At 42.2% G+C, this 23,080-nt stretch overlaps 2 protein-coding genes across 5 annotated transcripts in view; both read left to right on the top strand.

Moving 5' to 3' along the window:
* VWA5A (von Willebrand factor A domain containing 5A) overlaps nucleotides 1–12,279 on the top strand; it is a 29,256-nt gene extending 16,977 nt beyond the window's left edge. For 3 of the 4 annotated variants that reach the window (XM_008683627.2, XM_008683626.2, XM_040631095.1), the window contains 8 exons: nucleotides 367–481; nucleotides 1,150–1,314; nucleotides 1,593–1,693; nucleotides 1,985–2,238; nucleotides 5,050–5,187; nucleotides 7,073–7,203; nucleotides 10,597–10,723; nucleotides 11,255–12,279. In XM_008683627.2, coding sequence (XP_008681849.1) covers nucleotides 367–481; nucleotides 1,150–1,314; nucleotides 1,593–1,693; nucleotides 1,985–2,238; nucleotides 5,050–5,187; nucleotides 7,073–7,203; nucleotides 10,597–10,723; nucleotides 11,255–11,334 — 1,111 coding nt within the window. In that variant the 3' untranslated portion in view covers nucleotides 11,335–12,279. Of the gene's footprint in view, nucleotides 1–366; nucleotides 482–1,149; nucleotides 1,315–1,592; nucleotides 1,694–1,984; nucleotides 2,239–5,049; nucleotides 5,188–5,243; nucleotides 5,373–7,072; nucleotides 7,204–10,596; nucleotides 10,724–11,254 lie in introns of all 4 variants that reach the window. The other variant, XM_008683628.2, reaches the window with a different exon arrangement.
* An 8,890-nt stretch (nucleotides 12,280–21,169) lies between these two features.
* On the top strand, nucleotides 21,170–22,693 carry LOC103656266 (olfactory receptor 149-like). Its single transcript, XM_008683625.2, has one exon. It carries the CDS (start codon nucleotides 21,758–21,760, stop codon nucleotides 22,691–22,693), a length of 936 nt encoding a protein of 311 aa, XP_008681847.2. The 5' UTR covers nucleotides 21,170–21,757.
* Nucleotides 22,694–23,080: the final 387 nt, after the last annotated feature.

Below are 23,080 nucleotides of genomic sequence, written 5' to 3'. Positions count from 1 at the left end.
TATATATATATATATATTTGTTGCCAGGGGATCTTATGGTCAGACAGACCAGTACTCAAATGTCATCTCTACCATTTAGTAGGTATGTGATCTGGGACATATTTCTTAAATTCTTTGGGCTTCCGTTTCATACCCGTAAAATGAAACATAAGCCTGCCTTTTAGGAGTCCTGTCATGATTAAACTGCATCATCAGTTTAAGGCATTTGTCTCCTGAAATATAGAATACGCTCAACAAATTGTAGCTATTATGCTCTTGGTCGAAGAAGTAGACTATCTCTTTATGTATTCTTGACTACTTCGTATTAATTTTATAATTTCACTCTTTGGTGCCTGTCTCTAAGCTCTTATCCTTGTACAATTGCAGATGCTTCTCCTTTGGAATTGGAGAAGGAGCCTCTACCAGCCTAATAAAAGGCATTGCCCGGGTGGCAGGTGGCACTTCAGAATTTATCACAGGCAAGGACAGGATGCAGTTCAAGGTGAGGCACAGGGCTTGTGTCCGGAGAGGGTGATCCAGAGGAAGTGTGGAGCGGGGGGACATTGCCATGAGGGCAGAGACAACAGCTTGACACCAGGATTCACATTCTTACGGCCATAGCGCCTTGAGCTATAATACATACATACATGGTGGGGCTCCTTTGGGCCTTATGTAAAAGGGGCCCACTGTCGTTTCTGGAGAAATGGCATCTGGTCCTACTGGTTGGAAGCCCAGAGACAAGATGCTGGAAGAGGTTAGAGCTTTGTGTTTAAGACCAGAAATAGAGAAACAGAGAATTCGGACTGCCATGATTGAGAGTCCAGATGTGTGCTTGAGGAACTCTTTTGGTTGGCATATCCTGTCCTCCATGCACATGGGACAAAACAAGAAGGAACACTTGTAGTGCGTCTGGCAGACTGATACTCCATTTGATCAGTATGCACAAGGGAAGGCACCTTCTAGCTCTGCTTATACTTGGAAGTTCCTCTTTCTCGGGCGGCGTCATCCTTCACCTTATTCCCCCCTTACCATGTCCTAGTATAGTTTAAGGAATAGACATAGCATATACCATGTTGCATAGAACATGGTGCGTAATAAATATTCAGCTAACAGTGGATATTATTGCTATTATTATTTTTTGTGCTGATTCTGTTCTCTTTCCTCCACCAGGCTCTTAGGGCCCTGAAACGTGCTTTACAGCCTGCAGTAGACGATGTTTCTGTGAGCTGGAACTTGCCTCATGGCCTGTCTGCTAAAATGCTTTCACCAGAACAGACTGTCCTCTATAAGGGTCAGAGGTTAATCGTCTATGCCCTTTTGAGTGGGACCATGCCTGTGAGTTCCTCTTCTTGTTTGTTCCTCTTATCAGAATAGCTACTTCCCTAAAGTGTTCTGGACAGCTTTCTTAAAACTGGTGGAGTCTCATCAAGAGATCGTACTTGCCAGATGGAGCCAGCCTATCCCCCTCTCCATAATGTCCGGTTTCTGGTTTCCTGAGCTACCTGGTTCCTAGTCAGACATTTTAATATGTTGGTCTAGGGAGCAGCCTCAGTTGTGACCTTTCTCTTGGTGACCTCTCCCTTCCATCATGTCTACTCTTCTCTATTTTGTAGCCAGCAGAAGCAACAGGAGAAGTCGATCTCAAGTACACACTCCAGGGCAAGAGTTTTGAGAATAAGGTGACATTTGCTCTACAACCCAAGCCTGATGACAAGTGAGAATTCAGTTTTGCTTTGCTGTTTCCTTTCTTTCTTTCTTTCTTTCTTTCTTTCTTTCTTTCTTTCTTTCTTTCTTCTCTTTCCCATCATTGAGAGGGTTGGTTTCTTTCTCTTAATTTGGGGGCTCAGTTGTGTCCCTACAATCACTTCATCTTTCTAACCCATTCAAATCTTATCTCTCCCTTTATCTGGCTTTTTCCTCTATCTGCTAATGCTAATTTCTGAGGGCCCTGAGTAACTGGCGCATGCGTGCTCTTCCCTAAGTCATGGGGATGATTCTCTTTTAGCTTCACCATTCACCGCCTTGCTGCCAAGTCCTTTCTCCAGACCAAGGACATGGGCTTCAGGGATACCTCAGCAAAAGATAAAAAAGATGTGCTGAAAATCAGCATTGATTGTGGAGTCATAAGCTCCCAGACAGCCTTCATTGCCGTCAATAAGAATCTCAACAAACCAGTTCAGGGGCCCCTGACTCGTAGAGATGTTCCAAGGCCAACTCTGTTCAGTGCAGCTTTAATGATGCCACAATACGAGGGATGTGGTAAGTTTTACCCCCTTGGTACTCAGGCAAATTAAGGGTTCTTGGATATCTAAACACATCATTTGAAGTAAAAGCCTGGGATGTTGATTTTTTCCCCTGTCTTTCCACATCTAGGATTTCTGGCTGGTGTGGTGCCTTTCTAGGGAACTAGAAAATATGCCATAGGCAAGGAGATTTTAAATAATCCAAGGGGGAAAAAAATAAGGACAATTCAAACAGAAAGTGCACATAAACACTGAGTATTCAAACTATCTAAATCTGAAGCGGATCCTATTGATAATTCGATGGTTAATGATCATACAGAAGGCTGACGGTAGTGATCTGGGAGTGTTAGGGGATGGGTGTCCCAGGTGAAAGCCAAGCAAGCATATGAGTATAGATAGGAGGGGCTTGAAGGTTAGAATCAGGTGGAGAAATTCCCTGGGCAGGATTCTGTGGCTGGAGGGGAATGTGTGATCTGAGTTGTAGGGGCAGGCTTCAAGGTGAGCCCAGAGTTTTGTTGAGACAACTGTGTGTATAATGGGATCAGTTATTTAAATAGAGCAACAAAAGAACAGGAGCAAGTTTAGAAGGTAGCATGTTGAATTATTTTTGAGTATTTTGAACTTGAGATCTGTATGGAATATGCACATGAAATTGTCCAGTAGGAAAACAAATAGATGGGTTTGGTGTTCAGAGCAGAGCTCAGGGATAAAGATACACATCTGGCCATATTTAACATGTAGGTCATAACTAAAATCAGGAAAATAGATGAGATTATTCATAGGGCAGATGTAGAGTGAGATGAAAGGGGGATGAGATTGAAACACTGAAGAAAACCCAGTATCTAGGGATGGGTAGCAGAGCATTCCTCAAACCAGAATAAGAAGGAATGAAGTAGGAAGAAAAGACGTGAGTGCATATTCCAGACGAAGGAAACTATGATATAACAAAGGGGTTATCAAAGTATCAGATACTGCAGGCAAGTCAAAGTAAAAACTTGAACGGGGATAATGGGGTTACTATCAAAGATGTTCTTGCTAATGTAATCAAGAGCAAATTCATTGGCTTAGATCGGGAAAGAACCTATATTACAGAATGTTAAAGAGAAAGAGAGGTGGGAAATGGGCGTATAGATACTTTTGATAAACATTTAGCTGAAAGGGGGAATAAATAGAGAGTGATATGTATAGAAGTTGTAGAGTTGAGGTAGATTTTTGTGTGTTTATTATATCTCCTTAGAATTTCAGAAAGGGAGAGATCTGAGGATGTTGTAACACCAGTAGGAGAGTGTCAGCAGAGAGGGCTGACATTTTTGGGCGGGCGGGGGGGGAGGGGTAGTTAATTGAGACAGGTGTTTAAGGAAGAGAAGATGACTCATAGAGCAGCAGTGAAAGGATTAGCCTGTAACAGGACAAGTATTAGGACACTCTCCCACTGTTGCCAGGAAGAGGAGGAAAGGTGGTTGGATTCGATTCTAGTTCACAGGCTGAGAGACAAGCGCTTGGAGTTCTGTCTGATAGGTTTTCAATAGTTTTAGTGAAAGAGACAGCAAAAGTGACTAGTGAGTATGCAACGAGAAGTGGTAGAATAGAGGGTTTGAGGAAAGGGTTTGAAGTAGCATCGTGGGCAACTGGAGAGTGAAATTCCCAGAGAGAAATAAAGCACTGGCCAAGGGGTGTTGAGGGTCCAGTTTAATTTTGATACCTTGACTGTTTTAGTGGCACTAAACTAGCAAAGGGAAGCACACCCCATGTGATTCATGTCAGTGGGACTCAGAAGCTTTGGTGTAAGAACAAAGGGGGCAGAGTGTTGGCTCACTTTCGAGGTTGGGGTTTTGCCAGACAGGTGTGATGAAAAGGAAGTCAGATACTTGGAATTGGAGAGACTGGTAAGAGGGTGGTGAAGTGTAGGACTGGGGACTGAAACTAAATAGAAAAGAGACTAAAGATGGAAGGAAGGGGATTGTAGGGAAAAAGCAGAGGAGACACAGATTGAGAGGTCCAGAGGAAGTCAAAGACCAGGTAGAAGACAGATCTCTGAGTTAGAAGGCTGAAAAAATTCGATACTGTATTTAAAAAGTAGGAATCTTGTGATTTTGGTTTTGGTTTTTTCAATTTGTTTTTTTACACGTGGAACAGTAATGATTTTGGCTTGGGAGGGAGAGGCTGAAATAGAATGGAGGCTGAAGCCATTTGATTTGAGCAAGTCAAGAAGCTTTGAATGAGGGTGCTGGATAGGGTATCTACAAGGGTACTGAAATCTCTCCAGATGATGGCAGACCTTGCAATGAAGTGCAAGTCTAGAAACTAGCATTCAGCTACTTTAATGAATAATGGGAAGTGACAGAGAGGTTGGAGGTTGACAGCACTGAGAATACGAGGAAGGCAATCCAGAGTGGAGCAGTATGAGCTGGATGCCACAACTGGGACTGAAGAGGTTGCCAATCCCACCTTCTGAACCTGGGTACTTGGGCTATTGTACCTCGAGGGAGCACCCTGTGAGAGGGATAGAGGGAGAACAGTTTTTGGAAGAAAAAATTAGTTTTTAAGTTAAGACAAGTAGTCGGAAAAAAGCCTCCTATAATGAAAGGAAAGGTGCAAGAAAGATCATTGTCAGGTATCAAGGTTCCAGAGGACACAGTAGGAAGGGCTCAGGGGGTGAGGGTGTGTGTAGGAGGTGGGGTCATGGGAGAAGAAAAAAATGTACAGTAAAGATGGTGGCTGAGGCAGACATGGATAGGAGGGCAGGTGTCCCACATTCTCAGGGCCCTTTTCCCATAGCAGAGAGCAGAGAGGCCTCAGTCTTAATGTCTGTACTGGCGTTTTTCAGCTCTTCCAAAAGCCATGTCCTCCTGCCCTCTTCCTACAACTCAGTCCACACGGACCAGTCGTTACAAGGGTACGTCATATCAGCAGGATGTTTGCAGACCGTGTAGGCCCATGGTGAGCAAGGACCTGTGTGCTCTAGGTAAGCATCTTTCCAGGGACTTTTTCCTCACCCCTGTTTGTCTGTCACCTGTGTAGGACTAGATGGAACCAATGCTCTTGGTCATAGACTAAAGAAGAAATGCATGTTTCTCAAAAAGGCCTCTCCTCAGATGGAAAGGGCTCATTCTCCTACCAATAGGACGAACTTGGAAACTCACTGTACAGGTGAGATGGGCCTCAGTTCTCTTCTCTGATCTGTGGGACTGAAGAACTAATCTTCCACACACTACTTCGTTTGGCTTCCTCTCGCTGGGAGGTAATCTGTTTGAAACGTGTGAGGCAGAGGGTGAGATTGTCCAGTCTCTGTGTTTGCCAGGGCCAGCCTTAGATTAGTCTATGGTATGGACCCTGAAACCTAGCCAATGGAGTCTGGGGTAAGCCCCGGTTAAATATACCCCTGTTGCCATCTCAGCTCATCCAGGTGGCCTGCAGGCCAGGGTCCTCCCCCTGCGGAACTCTGCTGGCAACCTGTTTGGGCCATCTGCTGCGCTAGTCAGCCTTTTACAAGTTGGGTTTGAAAAGAGATCTTCCTGATGCTGGCTAATGACTTCCGTTGTGTGACCAAATGGTGTTCTTGGTCATTATCTTGTGTTCCGAACAGCTGGGCTTCTCATTTACATGATAAATCTCAATTTATTAATGTCAAAGTACATTTCGCCACCAAGAAGTACCTTTTCTACTAAAATTGACTTAAAGACAGCTTCTTTCTAGTCTCTAGTTTTTGTAGCAAGAGTTTGTGGTATACAGTTGTTTACTCGTTTAAACATCTTGTTTGCCATTTACCCTCTAGTTATTCATTCTCTTTAGGTTGCTAGTTAAAGAGAGGCCTTCAAGGTCTCAGGTGGAGTCAGGTCTCTTGTCTTCCCAGTTACTGTGGGGTTTTAGGTAAATTAAGTCACTTTCCAGATCTTTAGCTCCCTCAGCTGCACAACTACTCATCTCACAGGGTTCTCATGAGAAAATTCTTAATTTTAGTCACAGAGTAGTTTCTCACTTCGTGTTAGTTCCCTAGGTCTTCCTAACTTAGAATATTCCAGCTTTGACCTTTCTCTCTTACGAATCCTCTTACCAAAGTAGAGAGAAAAATTACCCAGGAGTGTTAGGCTTCTGGTTTTTGTGAACTAATTAGCAACTACTTCTTATAGGGAGCCAACAAAGGGCCTTCTAGGTATTTTGCATTCTTCCCCATGCATTAGGCATTATTGCCTCCAATTTAGAGAGAAGGCTGACATTCCCATGGTTACATAACTATTGCATTTTGAGAGTTAGCCAAACAGATTCAGACGTAGACTGTTGACATTCAGAGCCTTAAATTTTCTTCCCCCATAAGAGTCGAATTGTTTTTCTAGTTATGGTTTTTCTTGCCTGCTAATATCTAAGTTGCTCTAAGTACATCACCATCTATGATGGAGCCAGATGGGGGTACTTTCTGTGTGGTCTTTAAGCAATTGTCAAACCACCAGGATTAGACACTAGACTACTCTGAGGTACATTGCTGAGTGCCTCCTTTAGATCTGCTTTCTTTTAAATTTTTCTAAAATTAAAATTCAAGCTATATTGGTCTAGAATTTTTAAATATATGTCAGGTTTTCGGGCCCATTAAATAGGACTGGATAAAGCGTTAAGCAGCATTTTCATTACCTTGTTGCTAAATTTTTAAGTGCAGCTCCCCTAGAGTTAGGTCACTCAGGTGACCTACATTGTCACAGAGAAAACACAGGGGAAGGACTAAACAGGCAACTTGGTAGGATCTGCTCTGCACCTTTGCGATAGCCCATCTTTGAAGTCAGCTCTGTCTTTCTCAGGTATGCTAAGGGGTCAGTAGCTCCATAATTTCTCATCCTCTCTTTTTTTCTTCCCTAAAGTCTTTGGAGATAATCATCTCGTGCAGCTGATTTCCCTCCAGAATGCAGATGGTTCCTGGTATCTGGATGAAAATCTGGCTGTGATTCTAGGTAAAAGTTTGGAAGACCTACTGGCTGCAGTCCCTGTCAAGGTAAGAGTCAGAGAAAAAAGGGAGGATGCATGTTTTTGAGGGGTTGGGGTCAGTAATGAGATTTGGAGTGAATCATTGTTCATCTGAGAAAGGAGAATAGAGGAGGCCGTAAACTAAATTAATGTCTCATGAACAGAGGTCGAAGGTTTTTCTTGGTGTGTTAGAACAGAAAGAACAAGGAACGAATAACCTAGTTGGTGGGAGTTGATGGATGACAAAGCAAGCATCCTCTTTCACTTTATATTCCCTGCCAATCATCTTATATTTTTTGAGCAATTACTCTGTGCCAGACAGGGTGGCAAGCACTTAACATCCACTTGTTTATTCATCATCATAATTAAATAAGGTAAATACTATTCACATTGCTGTTTATAGAGAACTATAATGATGTGTCTGAGTTTAGCCAGCCAGTCAGGGGCAGAGCTGGATTCGATTCTAGAACTGTCTTCAGGACCCATGTTGCTTCTCTTCAAACTAAAGGACGTGGTCCACAAATTAGCAAAATTTTACTGAAGTCAGGATAGGTGAAGTATTAGTAGGGATGACCGAGTCATTTCAAATGTGTTTGAGTGTACTGATGAGGGCAGATTACATTCCACAATTTTAAGGTCACTGACCAAATCTTCTAATTGAGAAATTGTTAAATATGGACAAAATGCCAAAAGCCTGAAGGACGGGTGTCATTCTGAATTTTCAATATGTGAAAGGTGGTTAAATAAACCTCAGAGATCCTATAACCGCATCATCCACTGTAGTACCCACTAGTCATGTGGCTCTTGAGCAATTGAAATACGGGTAATGCAAATGAGGAGCCAAAATCTTAACTGGACTAAAATGTGCTACAATTGTGAAACACATGCTGATTTCAAGACTTAATGTAAAAAAAAAAAAGAATGTAAATATTCTCATTAATTATTTTTAAATCGATTACATGTTAAAATGATATTTTGAATATATTAGGTTAAATAAAGCAGATCAGTAAAATAATCGCACCTGTTTATTTTTATATTTTTACATGTGGCTGCTAGGACATTTAAGATTATATGTGTGTCTAGCATTATATATCTGTTGAAAAACACTGTTCTAGAACAATTAATGCAAAGGATAATTTATGAACAAGTGGAAGAAGATACAAGAATCATGACATTCTAACTTGGTTTCATTGGGAAACCAATGAGAGGTCAGACTAACATTTCCTTCCTTTTTTTAAAAATTAATTAATTAATTATTTAACATTTCCTTCTTTGATAATGGTAATTGGGCCAGTAAATCCAGAGAGTCAGGAACTCTGGTGTACCTGAATTTCAGTAAGGAATTTGAACTTTTTTTTTTTTTTTTAGGAATTTGAACTTTTTAAATGATGAGTGTATGGACTGAGAACAAACTTGTTGAAAATTCATTGTGCTGAGTAATGAACTTATTCAAACTTAAAAGAGATTTTTAGAGCCACCGGGCTCTGAATTCTCTGGAGGTTTATATTTTCAGTGAAGATTCACACCCCGTGCTTTCCTGTTTGTAAATTTGCCAAAACTGGGAGATGGAGTATTGAGAAAATTGAGATCTCAAAAGACCTTGAACAATGAAAGACATGCAATATTTTGTGGAAAAAAAACACAAAAAAACACAACTTACTAGGAATCAAAATACTGTTTTTCGTTCTAAATCCTCAACAATATAAGTAGAGATTAGAAGCAAAATGACTTAGTAGGGGAAGAAAGGGATAAAGAAAGGGGGCGTAATCAGAAGGGGGAATGAAACATGAGAGACTATGGACTCTGAAAAACAAACTGAGGGCTTCAGAGGGGAGGGGGGTAGGGGAATGGGATAGACCAGTGATGGGTAGTAAGGAGGGCATGTATTGCATGGTGCACTGGGTGTTATACACAACTGATGAATCATCGAACTTTACATCGGAAACCAGGGATGTACTGTATGGTGACTAACATAATATAATAAAAAATCATTAAAAAAATAGAAGCAAAATGACTTAACAACGGTTGCACATGGAGATTTGAGGTGACCGCCAACTTCAGGGGGACCAGCCGATGTGATACGCAATCAGTAAGGCAACAGGGCTGTCAGAAGAGTTGTGCATGTTACATATTTTGGGCTGTGGTCATAGAAATTCATGAGTATACTGACATCCAGATATGACTATTTAAGGAGCTACATTTTAAAAATCGCTGTGATGTTTGTTTCTAGACTAGGTCAAGCATGGGGATTCTTCGTGCTTTGACATGAGCAGTCCTTTTCAAGAAAAATTAAAGGGATTGAGAATTTCTTAAATTTATTTATTCATTTTATTTACTTATTTGAGAGAGAGGGCACATGTGCTTACGTGCCCTAGCTCAAGCTGGGGGGTGGGCAGAGGGAGAGGGAGAAGCAGACTCTCCGCTGAGCAGGGAGCCCGATGTGGGGTTCGATTCCAGAACCCTGAGATCATGACCTGAGCCAGAGACAGATGCTTAATTGACTGAGCCACCCAGGTGCCCCAGGAATTGAGAATTTTGATTGAAACAGGACTCCTCAGAGAAAACTTGATAGCTGTTTCCAAAGTGTAAATGTCATGATATCAAAGAGCAATTTCTCTTAATCTGTTGACTTTAAAAACTGAAGTTGGGGGTGCCTGGGTGGCACAGCGGTTAAGCGTCTGCCTTCGGCTCAGGGCGTGATCCCGGCGTTATGGGATCGAGCCCCCCGTCAGGCTCCTCCACTATGAACCTGCTTCTTCCTCTCCCACTCCCCCTGCTTGTGTTCCCTCTCTCGCTGGCTGTCTCTATCTCTGTCAAATAAATAAATAAAATCTTTAAAAAAAATAAAAATAAAAACTGAAGTTGGGACCCTGGGTGAAAACTCACGGGGACTGTTTTCTGTTCTGTGCTGAGACTCTCTCTAGAGTGACATGAGCAGGATGACTGGAATCCAGTCCTAACTGTGACATTAGCTAGAAGGCTGCCTTTGGGCAAATCATTTCACTTTTGTGTGAATCAGTTTTCTCTCTTAAAAATGTCATTATTGATAATTCCTGTTTTTTTGTTTGGCAAAGATTCAAATGAAAATACATTATAAAATACAAAGCAATTATGCACGTGTTTCTCTTCTTATAGCTTAGTAATCCTTGTTGGGGAAGTTGTAGGAGTTTTAAGCACTGTCCTGATGGTTATGCTGGATTTGAAACTGAAGACTTTTCTACCCTAAGACTCAGGGGATTATCGCCCTGACATTCAGGGCCTGGCATTAAACAAGTATAAAGGAGGGACAGAGAGAAGGGGTCATCACATTTCATAGCAGGTTGGGGCAAAGTGCGTGAGGAGGGAGCTGAGCCGTTTGCATCCGGTGAGGGGCTCCAGCTCCAACTGGAGGGCTTCAGGGAAGTCTTTGTCTATTGTACAGGATGCAGATTCCTCAAGCTGGGCAACAGTCCTGGCAGTGGTCTGGCTGCATTCCAATGCTAAGCAAATGAAGGGTGAGTGGGAACTTCTGGAAAAGAAGGCCAGAACCTGGATCCACATCCATGCAGGTAGGAGTTCAATCCTAAGACCCCATCTCCTTCCCTCCTTAGGAAGCGAGTCAGCTTCCCAGGCACGGAGCCTCCAGGCCTGCTAGAAGGTGGCTGGGGAGGAGTTCTCATAGCTCCCTCCCCTGACTGTCCTGATTCAGACCTTTTCTGGTCTCCCAGATAGTCCTCTCCTTGGCAGGATGAGGGTGCGATCTTAAATTGGGGGAGACGGGGCAGGGGTGAGTAAAGAGGGAAAGGGACATGAATGGGGACTGTGAATTTTGAGAAGGACTGTCTTAGTACTATTCTGAGTAGAGAGCTGGATGGGAGCTCTCACTCTTTGGGGGTTTATTATCTCACCACTTTTGAGTATTTTTGAGGCCTGAGAAGATGAAGGGGAATCTGGGCAGTAGGGAAAGCAAAGCCAGTGGTGTTGAAGAAAGGAGCAGGAGTCAGGCGAGATGAGCAGACATGCATAGGGGAGGCTGGGGGAAGAGTATTTCCTCTCACCATGGTTCCTTAGCCCTAATTCTTGTTTTCTCCTCCTAACAGCCTCCATCATGCAAGAGCTTGTGAAAGCTGCTATTGCTTTTACCAAGTCATCCATGGACCCCTCCATCTTTGCCCTCTGAGGAGACTGTCCAGAAAACAAGTGCCTCTCCCATGCTACTGCCCTTTCCTTTATGCTCTCCTGCTATAGTGTATTTTTGTATTTTACTCTATCCTATCAGTTTCTTGCCGTAAAAGTGAAGGATGCCCACACCATCTGGCCTCTCTATTCCACTTTCCCCAGCATGTACCCTCAGCCCAGCGTCAGTGGTCCCAGGACCTGTTCCCTTTCTTGGAGGGATTTAAAGCCTTCATAGGCAGTAACGTTCCTCCTGGGTTTTCCAGAGTGACCACATGAAAAACAGGTGGCGTAGACTCCACACCGGAGGGTACAGCACTGATGTGAGGGATGCCTGAGTGAGGGACTGCTGTGCGTTATATTTATCTATTCCTTTTGATCTTATATACTTATCAGGACCAGACAGGGGAGCTATCCAATTTTCTATTCTAAGATAGGACGGAGAATTGGAGGGGAGGTTGAAAGCCAACATCGGGGTCAATACAACCTCAAGATCACAGAGAGGGAGACTCCAGGGGTCCACTGTGAGAGATGGCACAGCTGGCGGCCTTCCTGGTTGATTCTGCTTGGATTTCGCTAGCCAATACTGCACGCTTTCCCTCTCACTGCCTAAGGGACTGGATTCAGTCATACCTGTTGGATACAGATGTTTCTCTTGAATTGTTTAACATCTTAGTAAGAAGGTGATAATGAAATCTTTAGTCCTGGCCTGAACCCATGAGGCCTCTAAGTTGGGCTCTGATCTGTAATAAAGAAAAAAGTGGGTTTAAAGGCAGCTTTGCCTGAGGCCTGAGCCTGGATCACTCAGCCCAAGAGGAGGAAAGGAAGTCCTCATGATTGTTTCTGACCTTTGTCCTACAGACTCTATCCTAGCGGAAATGACCTGTTTGATGTACTGTCCCCCAAAATATGATTGTATCAGTATTAAAATGATTATATTTACACTGCATTTTCTTGTATCCGCTCTTTTGTGCAGTTAGAACCTGCATTAGTTTTATTAATCCTTATTCTCCCTCCCAGCTTTGCTGATGCCTACACCGTTCACACCGTGTCCTGTCCCTCTGTCTTCTGTTGTAGGCTGATTTCTTATCTTACATGAGGCAAGTAAAGAACACTGATCAGAAAACCACTATTAGAATCCTGACAGTACACTTAAATAGTTACGTGATAATGGACAAATGACTTTAACCCCCCGGGAACTTAGCGTCCCTATCTGTAAAAGTGGGATTACACTAGAACTCCATTATCACTTTCATCTCGAATACTCAAGAATTCTGAACGGGACCTCAGTATCTGTTCACTCAGGTAGAGAATGGCCTAGACCTGAGTTCTTCTGAGCTGTTGACTGAACATTAGGGAGATTAGCCTGACTTGCATAGTGGAGACTGATTGCCCAGGACTTTCTCCTGAGTCTGTTTATGGCGGAGTGTGACCCGTGGAGTAGGGCTGTGACATCACCTGGAAGCTTGTGAGAAATGCAGAGTCTTAGGCAACCCCAAAAACTATTGGATCAAAGTCTGCCTCCGGGTAATTCCCGTGCACATTACAGTTTGAGGGCTCAGTCTTTAGGCTTCTATCCACGGCTGACCTCTGGATAGGTCCTATCCCTGCTATGACAAGAGACAGCTTCCTAAAGACCATGCAACTTGTAAGCTATCCTGCACTCACAAAGATATGGCCCTTTACATTGATTATATGGATCACTTTTTTAAAAAAAGATTTTATCTATTTATTTGACAGAGAGAGCCAGAGAGCACAAGCAGAGGGAATGGCAGAGGGAGAGGAAGAAGCAGGCACCCCACCAAGTAGGGAGCCCGATGCAGGGCCCAGTCACAGGGGCTTGGGATCATGACCTGAGCCGAAGGCAGACGCCCAACTGTGTGAGCTACCCAGGCACCCTATACGGATCATTTTTTATTACATTTATTACATTTACTATTCCTTCCTTTTTTCTTACCCTTCAGCTTGTGGACTAGGCTAGGGCTTGGGGACTTCAAGAGCAAAAAACAAAACAGAAAATAACATCAAAAGCAACTTTCCATTTGTCTTCTTTAACATGAACCAGCTATGGTTTTAAAGTAGCATGATTTTCTATTTCCATTTGGGCTCACGCGATAAAATGTTATGCCAACTGTAAACTCCCCACATTTAAACAAGCGTCGGTCTTCATCATCAACAAGTATGTTTTGGCACATTTATTGAAGCCCGCTTTCCAGGCTGGTGCCTCATGTTTTCGGAAAATATAAAGCACCATCTGTATTTTCAGGAACTGATGCTCCAGGCAAGGAGCCCAGGAGAGAAGCTGAGCTCAGCTCCCATTGGTCGTCCACACCCCGCAGCTCTTTCCTGGCTGCACAGTCTTGGCCACGAGGCAGATGGCAGATAGCACTGCCTTGAGATTCTCCCACTCACACTGAGCCCAGTACCTCCAGTGCACGGTACCCTGGTGCCCATAGATTTAGAAGCCCAACGCAGATCTTCCCCAGTTCCAGCACGGTCACACTGGTGATCATTTAGCATATGCTGTTCCTCTCCCAGCTCACCTCGCTTCCTTAAAAACAGGCCATGTGTTTCTAGTATCTGACTGACCAGAGGAAAAAAAAACGACAAAAAACAAGAAAAACCTCATGCAATGAGCTAACTCCATGCATGGATTCTCCTTTTGGCTTCATTGGTTTTCACTTTACGTATTGTGATGTTCTCTTGTTAGGTGTATATACATTTAGGAATATTAGCTCTTCTTGGAAAATTCGCCCTTTCATCATTATGTAATACCTCTGATGGTTTTCCTTGATCTGAAATCTGCTTTGTCTGAAATGAGTATAGCCACTCCAACTTTCTTTTGATTAACATTAGCATGGTATGTGTTTCTCTATCCCTTACTTTTATTTTTTTTATTTTTTTGCTTTTTAATTTTTTTAAATAATTTTTATTTTGTTATATTAGTCACCACACAGCACATCCTCAGTTTTTGATGCAATGTTCCATGATTCATTAGTTGCGTATAACACCCAGTGCACCATGCAATACGTGCCCTCCTTAATACCCATCACCAGCCTATCCCATTCCCCCACCCCCTCCCCTCTGAAGCCCTCAGTTTGTTTCCTAGAGTCCACAGTTTCTCATGGTTCAGTCCCCCTTCTGTTTCTATCCCTTACTTTTAACCTACGTACGTCTTTATATTCAAAGTAGGTTTCCTGTGGACAACATATACTTGGGTTTCTTTTTTTTTATCCGCTCTGTCAATCTCTGTCTTTTAATTGATGTACTTATTCATATTTGAAGCAATTATTAATGTAACTGGATTTATGTTTACCATGTTTAACCGTTTTCTATTTGCTGCATTTGTTTTTTATTTTCCCCCATGTTATTTTGCCTTCTCTTTGTATTTTACTTGATTTCCTTTTATCTCCACTCTTGACCTATCAATTACATTTCTTAATTTGTTTAATTGCCATCCTAGAATTTGCAATATACATGTGAAACTAGCCTGAAATCCATCTTCAAATAGCGCTATGTCACTTTATGTGTAGTACAGCTAGTTATGTAACAGAGCTTTCCTAATCCCCCTCCCACCCATTGTGGTGTTGCTGATATTCATTTCTCTTACCCGTGTATTACGATTACCCAATGCTTTGTTATTATTATTGCTTTAAAATTTATCTTTTACATCGATTAAGGACGAGAAAAGATTTGTTTCACTTTTATTTATTTACTCTCCAACACTTTCTTTTTTTTAAATGTTGATCTGAATTTCTGACCTATATCATTTTCCTTCTTCCTGAAGGATCCCTTTTAACATTTCTTGCAGGACAGGTGTGCTGGAAATGGGTTCCTTTGATTTTTTGGGGGGGAAGGCTTATAGTTCGTCTTCACTTTTGGAGGAATATTTTTCTGGAAGAATTTTATATCCTATACTTTAAGCATTTTAATAATTTCACTCCACTCTTTTCTTGCTTGTATAGTTTTTGACAAGAAATCGGCCCGTCTTCTTCCTGTTCTTCTTCCTCTTCTCCTTCTTCTTCCTCTTCTCCTTCTCCTTCTCCTTCTCCTTCTCCTTCTCCTTCTCCTTCTCCTTCTCCTTCTTCTTCTTTCTCCTTCTCCTTCTCCTCCTCCTCCTCCTCCTCCTCCTCCTCCTTCTTCTCCTTCTTCTTCTTTGACAGGTAAGATGTTTTCCCCCACTCTGGCTTCTTTCAAGATTTTCTCTTCATCTTTGGGTTTTCTTTCTATATTTATATATTTTTTTCCTTTTGTAGGGATGCATCTTCTAGGATATCTGTTGCTTACTAAAATTTCTACTCTTTCTGAAACTTGACCTACTTGTCTGCTTATGCCATGGAAATTGGATACTGTAGTTTGCTTGGCAGATGGGGTTATATCTCAGACCCTGCCAGATTAATGACATCTCTGCTGGTATCTGTCTGCCCTCTGCTCCAGGAGCTGTTCCGGTATTCTAGTCTGCTGTGGCGCCCTTAACCATATCCCAGCAGTTTACAGGCTTTGATAATGGGAGTGGGGACCAGATGGGAGCATGAGAAATGACTTAGGAATTGGGGATGACTGAAGACACCAAGTCATTCAAGAGAGTTCCAGAGGTTTAAGTCCCTGATATTTCTATCATTCCCATCTCTCTGTCACCAAAAATGTAGAGAATATGAGTTTTATTCCTGTATTTATTACTTAACTACTCCATTAGATGGATCACATCCATTCATAGAAACCATTAAATTGTCAAGAAGTCAAGCAAAGAAATTGAGCACTCTCCCACTAGGAGAAGAAAGAAAGAAAGAAAGAAAGAAAGAAAGAAAGAAAGAAAGAAAGAAAGAAAGAAAGAAAACAGCCTAAGAAATTTATCACCCCTTAACTAGCCATCATCCTGCTCTTTTCCATTTTGGCTCATAGTCCAATTCTTCCCCAGAGTTTTTGCAATAAGGGAGGAAACTTTTGCTTAGCCATTCCCCCGTGACCCCAGTCTTGCCAACAAACGATAAAGCACCTGTCACTGGACCAAGAATGCCTAGACTTAGCCCTACTATCTATAATCAGAAGTTCTGCTGAATGATTACTTGAGAAACCAGTTGTTTCTGGAACATGCCAGTGACTAACTTAAATTCCTGGAGTAGAGGGAAAAAGAGTTAAACAAGGCAGGTGACTTTCTCCGATTAAAACAAGGATGATTTCAATATAAGGTGAATTTCCCTGCAAATATAGGATAGTGAGACCATTCTCTTGTGAGGTATCTACTGAACTTTCTCATTCCTATGAAAAAGAACATGAGCTGAACCAACTTCTCTCTCTTGCTCTCTCACTCTCTCATAGTGGAAGGCCATAATCTTGTCAGATAATACAAGATAAAAACAGTAATGCCTATGAGGGTATACATAAGCCTCCTCTAAATCTGTAGAATTAGAGTCTACTAATAATTCTCCTCTCATACAGGGACAGCTGCTATCTGTAGGCAGTCATTTTTGGAAGCAAGAATGATGTAGTGGAAAGAAGGCTAAGCCTGGGAATGCCTGGGCTCTTCTACTGTCTAACTTTAGGAAAGTACAGTTGCTCTGAGTTCCACTGTCCTCATTTGTAAAATGGGTCTCCTAAGGGCCACCTTACAGTGTTCTTGAGAGAATTAATTAAAAACGACACAAAAGTGCCCCAGAAAACTGAAGCAATCACAAAAGTAAGGTGGTATTAGTTATGAATGAGTATTTGAAAGTCAGAATTAGTTCTGAACATTTTTCTTTATAACTCAAAAGAAAGAGCCATGTTATCCTGGATTTGAGATACAGCTCTACCATTAACCAACTTTATTACCTTGATTAAATTGCTTAAACCCTTTGAGCCTGAATTTCCTACTAGAAATGGGGGAGGGGCGCCTGGGTGGCACAGCGGTTAAGCGTCTGCCTTCGGCTCAGGGCGTGATCCTGGCGTTATGGGATCGAGCCCCACATCAGGCTCCTCTGCTATGAACCTGCTTCTTCCTCTCCCACTCCCCCTGCTTGTGTTCCTTCTCTCACTGGCTGTCTCTATCTCTGTCAAATAAATAAATAAAAATAAATAAAAATCTTAAAAAAAAAAAGAAATGGGTGAAATAATACTACCTAATAGAGTTCTAGTGAGAACTGAAAGAGATAATACTTGTAGGACACTCAACACAGTTTTGGCATATAGCAAATGCACAATAAATGTTAGCTATTATTAAAACCGTGGTATAAAAATATAAAATAAAATAAAACTGTGCTAAGACATCTTAACAGGCCACTCTCATATAATGAGACCCTGTCTGAGTAGCATCTGGACTCCCTCCATGACCTATGTTTCTCCTTTTTCAAAAATGTTTTCACAACAGTCTTGGTATTACAATAGTTACTTTTGTAATCACTATGGTCATATTGTAATTTCTTTTGCATAGGGATTAGTAGAATTATCATCATTAAATAAAAGTTCTACTGTTATTTTGTCAGGTCAGTATCTTGAAATTTTTTTTTTAAGATTTTATTTATTTGGGATAGAGAGCGAGAGGGAGAGCAAGCCAGCACTCGAGCAGGGGGAGGGGCAGAGGGAGAAGGAAAAGCAGGCTCCCTGCTGAACAGGAAGCCTGATGTGGACTTGATCCCAGGACCCCGGGATCATAACATGAGCCACCCAGGCACCCCTCATTGAAAAGTTTTGCAGTATAAATAAAACCAAATACTTTCAGAATTAGTAAGAGCATTAATTCAAGTTACTCATTCAAATTGAGAATATTCTTTTTTTAAAAAAAGATTTTATTTATTTATTTGACAGAGAGAGAGAGAGAGCACACACACGCACAAGCACGAGCAGGGGGAGCAGCAGAGGGAGAGGGAGAACCAGACTCCCCGCTGAGCAGGGAGCCTCATGTGAGGCTGGATCTCAGGACCCTGAGATCGTGACCTGAGTCAAAGGCAGATGCCTAACTGACTGAGTCACCCAGGCGCCCCCAAATTGAGAATATTCTTAATGGCATCCTTACAAGATGATTCTCTCCACACGTTGGATCTTTCTAGTGGCAAGGAGCTAACCATCTCAGAAGCCTGTGTATTGCATCTACGTACATTTGCTAATAATTAAACCCTTTCTTTCTATTCTGAAAATAAATCTGTCTTTATACCACATCTGTCCATGTTTCCTGAGTCATCTCATGGAGTGGCACATATCAAGACTACCAGCCCTGCAAGCACTTGAGGACCATATTATATCTCTGTTTCTGTCTGGGAACAAAACTCAGATCTCTGGAACTCATCATAGCATGATGGTTAAAGGCATTGGTTTGGCAATTAGAGTCTCAGTTCAGTCTCTTTCTAGCTGTGTAATCCTCAAGTGATTTCATCTACTTTTCAGTTTCTTTTTAAAATTTTTATTTATTTATTTGAGAGAGAGAGAGAGAGAGAGTGGGGAGGGGCAGAGGGAAAGAATCCCTAGCAGTTTCCGCACTGAGTGAGGAACCTAACTTGGGGCTTGATCTCACCACCCTGAGGTCATGACCTGAGTCAAAATCAATGATGCTTACCAGACTGAGCCACCCAGGTGCCCCTACTTTTCAGTTTCCTTGTCAAATAATACCACCTACTTTATAAGGTTTCTATTGGAGATCAAATGTAATCATGAATTTATAATTTAGCATAGCACTTAGCTCATGGTAAATGCTTACTATGGATTAACTCAATGTTAGCTAGTCAATCATTTTTGTCAGTCATTTTGAGAAAATTTATAGCCAGCTCACTTTTCTATCCTGGTCATCTGCTATGGATGTGTCCAGTATAAAAATATTTCTCTTTAGGAGTACTGACCTGATAAATAATTACTGATAGGTTTCTGTCTTGAATAATGATGTTTATTAGAGATAACTATATAGTCACATGAATGTATAGGTAACTTCAAAAGCAATTGACAGATGATATCATAAGCAAAGTCCTGAGGGTGTATGAGGCAACCAAAAAAAAAAGGGGATAGAATTAGAGCTCACACTACCATGTAAGTGACCTTGAAGGAGCAGAAATTTCCTGTTTTAGAGCATCTCTTTCTGATGATCTTATTGCTATTATTTCACAGCCGGATGATAAATAAGGTTGAAAAACTAATTGTTCCCTTAGAGCTATCTCTGTCCCAAGTAGGGCTTAAGGGAATCTGAAAAAAGTTCCAAGGAAGCAGTCCAGGGAGAGTGAGTACGTAACAAGTCTTGCTTGTACAAGCCCTATGAGACTCAGTTCTTTATAAGGAGGAGAACTGAAGGTCTGCTGGCTGGAGCACTCTGTGCTCTGCTCAGAGACGGTAAAGGTGAGGTCTTGTTACGACACTTTGGAAAAGGTGACTGTGTTCTCAGGTGGACCGTGTGTGTCCAGCTACTGCCTGTGTCACACTGTTAGCCTCTGCCTCTCACAGGCCAGCAGGTCCACACACATGGGCTTTTCTGGGAACTTCTTTTTCTGGAAATAGACTTTTAAATCAAACAGGACTACAGAATGATATAATATCCTTGCCTGTCTGATTGTAGGCAAGGACCACAGACCTCTGAGAATCTTTTTTGATCAAGGAGAGGTGATCCAGAGCTCACAAAAATTTGCATGGTTTGGAGACATCTTCTATTCAGGTGTGACTAGAATCGTAATAAGAAGCAGGCTGTCAGCAGCATTTCTGCCCCCAAAATGTCCCTGTTTCTCTTTGCTGTCTTCAATGTTGCCCAGTTGTAGGGTGATGTATGGTGACTCATTTTGGTTTGGTCATTCTCTTTGACATATTTTTCAGTGTTATTTGCCACAGCTTATGATTGGAATCCCCATGTTTGAATGTGACTCTATCACCTGAAAGCTCCTATATTGGGGTTGATAATAAAGTCTCATGTCAAAGGGATGGAAAAGGCTATTGTCTGATCTCTAAAACTAAATTAGATACTAACTAGGTGTGCTATAAAGTCAAGACTGGAAATAAGCAGGAAGAAGTAAGACGAGAAGGTTTTTCCCACCTTAATTTAAAATGATGATGTGAACCTATCTAGAAGGGTGTCATTGCCTAGCAGTGGAACACGCTGTCTTAGAAAGCAGAGGCTGAGGGCAGTTTTCCTAATGATTAGGCGAACAAAGCAGTCTGAATGGAATGAAACAGGGTCTCAGCTCTGTCACCTATTAGCTCTGTGACCTTTGGCAACTTGCTTAATTTTTCCAAGCTCCAGTTTCCTGATTTGTAGATGAAAATAATAGTACTAGCTTCTTCTTACAGGTTTACCTTAAAAAAAAGAAAATCATATTTGGAAAGTGCTGAGCCCAGTCCTTGGAACACAGTAGATATTCATTAAATGTATGTATGTATGTATGTATGTATGTATGTATGTATGTATATATATGCATGTGTCTATGTAGTAGTATTATTAAGTGAGAAATGGGAGTAAGAGGCCTCTGTGTCTTCCAGGAACCACTCCCTGCTCTTGCATTGTTTGAGCTGTTCTTTGACTTCTTACTATAAAGGTCACTCTACTTCTTCATCACAGTAACATGAGATTGGTGTTTTCTTGCTACTATTTCTTTTGCTTAATATTTCAGGGTTGCCTGTCACCTACTTAGAAAAGGTTAAAAGCACCAGGAAAGCCACAGCAACATCTCCCAATAGAGATGGGGTATTAGACCTTCTAAGTCTGGAGGGATGTAATCTGAAGACGATATGATTGAAGTCTCTTCAATAATTTGTTTAACAGACATTTATTTACAAATAATTGCAGAAGGCCAACATTAAAGGAAAGCACTTGAAGGAGTAAGTTTAAGATACATAAAATTTAGGACCACTTTTCATTAGGATTTATTTATGTTTTTGCCAGACACCCTCACAAACATGTCACAAACTTTAGATACTTTTATTTTTGATATTGTTGTTATAATAATTATGATTTTTACTTTGTAGATGATGAAACTATGTCTATGAAAGATGTATAAATGGTTTTAACTAGTTTAGCCAATACGTGGCAAAGCCAGGATTCAAATGAAGTGTTCTGATTTCTAACACAATTTTTCCCCTGATTTTTCTAGAGGAAAATGAATAGCGAAAGTTTTTTACTCAAAGAAATCATGAGAGGTCAAAATACAAATATGCCTAAAGAGAGAAAATACTAAAGGGAGAACTAAACAGTAGTAAAATGATTTCTCAACATGAGAATATTTTGTATATAGCTCTAAACTTCTGATCTTGTCACAGAGGACAACCATCAGCCTCTATAAAACATTCCTCCCGGGAGTGGGATGGAAATTGGCATTTCTTATTACCTGGTATTTTTACATATATCTTGCCATTCACAAGAAGGCTGGTATTGCTTCTCAAAAACAGAGCCAAAGCACTCATCAGCAAAAAGCTTGATCATCTGATGTTGGCGTTCGGACTTTGGTGTCTTGGGTTCCTTCCTGAGGTCTGACTTTCTCACAGCTATGAGGAATCTCTCTGCAGTGACTGAATTTATCCTGCTGGGCATCCCACACACCGAGGGTCTGGAGACCATGCTCTTTGTCCTGTTTTTGGGCTTCTACATCTTCACTCTTATGGGGAACCTGCTCATCCTCCTGGCAATTGTCTCCTCCCCTCGGCTCCACACCCCCATGTACTTCTTCCTGTGTCAACTGTCTGTGTGTGACATATTCTTCCCTTCTGTGAGTTCCCCCAAGATGCTCTTCTACCTCTCGGGGAACAGCCGGCTCATCTCCTATGCAGGCTGCGTGTCCCAGCTCTTCTTCTACCACTTCCTGGGCTGTACGGAGTGCTTCCTGTACACCGTGATGGCCTATGACCGCTTCGTCGCCATCTGTGACCCTCTGCGCTACACCGTGATCATGAGCCACAGAGCGTGTGCCATCCTGGCCGTGGGGACCTCCTTTTTCGGCTGCATCCAGGCCACCTTTCTGACCGTTCTCACCTTCCAGTTGCCCTACTGTGGCCCCAACGAGGTGGACTATTTCTTCTGTGATATCCCGGTGATGCTGAAGCTGGCCTGTGCTGATACCTCAGCGCTGGAGATGGTGGGGTTCGTCAGTGTGGGCCTCATGCCCCTCAGCTGCTTCCTTCTCATCCTTACCTCCTACAGTCGCATTGTCTGCTCCATCCTGCAGATCCGCTCTGCGGAGGGCCGGCGCCATGCCTTCTCCACCTGCAGTGCCCACCTCACTGCCATCTTGCTTTTCTACATGCCAGTGGTCCTCATCTACCTAAGGCCAACCCCCAGCCCCTGGCTGGATGCAACAGTCCAGATCCTGAATAACCTGGTCACCCCCATGCTGAACCCCTTGATCTACAGCCTCAGGAATAAGGAAGTAAAATCATCTCTGAGGAAGGTGCTACATCACTTGGGCTTCTTTCCTGAGCAGTTGTAGGGAGAGAACACTAGCGAAGGCTTCAACGGCACTTTGTAGCTTCTGTGACCATTTTATGGGGTTCTCACAAATATTTCTGAATCGGAAAGCACAGGTATTGTTATGGTTATCTCCATTTTACAGTGTGGAGACTAAGATTCCAAGAGCTTGAAGTGACTTGTCAAGGGACTCATGAGGAGTGAATGGCAGAATGAAGACTCCGGGGCAGGTGTTCTGACTCTGGGACTTGTGCCCTCTCAGGATGAGGATCTCATGCTGCTGATGAAGGAAGGAGGGAGCTCTCCCCACGAGGCAGAACAACCTGGACCTTCTGCTTCCCAGTATTTATTTTCTGCCTCTTCCTACATCCTCTTCTCTGCTTCTTTCCCCCTCACCCTGGCACTTCTT

Source organism: Ursus maritimus, unplaced genomic scaffold (genome assembly GCF_017311325.1).
Source record: "Ursus maritimus isolate PB19 unplaced genomic scaffold, ASM1731132v1 scaffold_16, whole genome shotgun sequence".
NCBI classification, from domain to species: Eukaryota; Metazoa; Chordata; class Mammalia; order Carnivora; family Ursidae; genus Ursus; species Ursus maritimus.
Note: the sequence above shows the minus strand (reverse complement) of the source record. Positions and strands in the feature narration are given on the sequence as shown.

Bases quoted from the DNA above. Each gene is read 5' to 3' on its own strand.
- LOC103656266 (XM_008683625.2), top strand. From the start codon at position 21,758: ATGAGGAATCTCTCTGCAGTGACTGAATTTATCCTGCTGGGCATCCCA.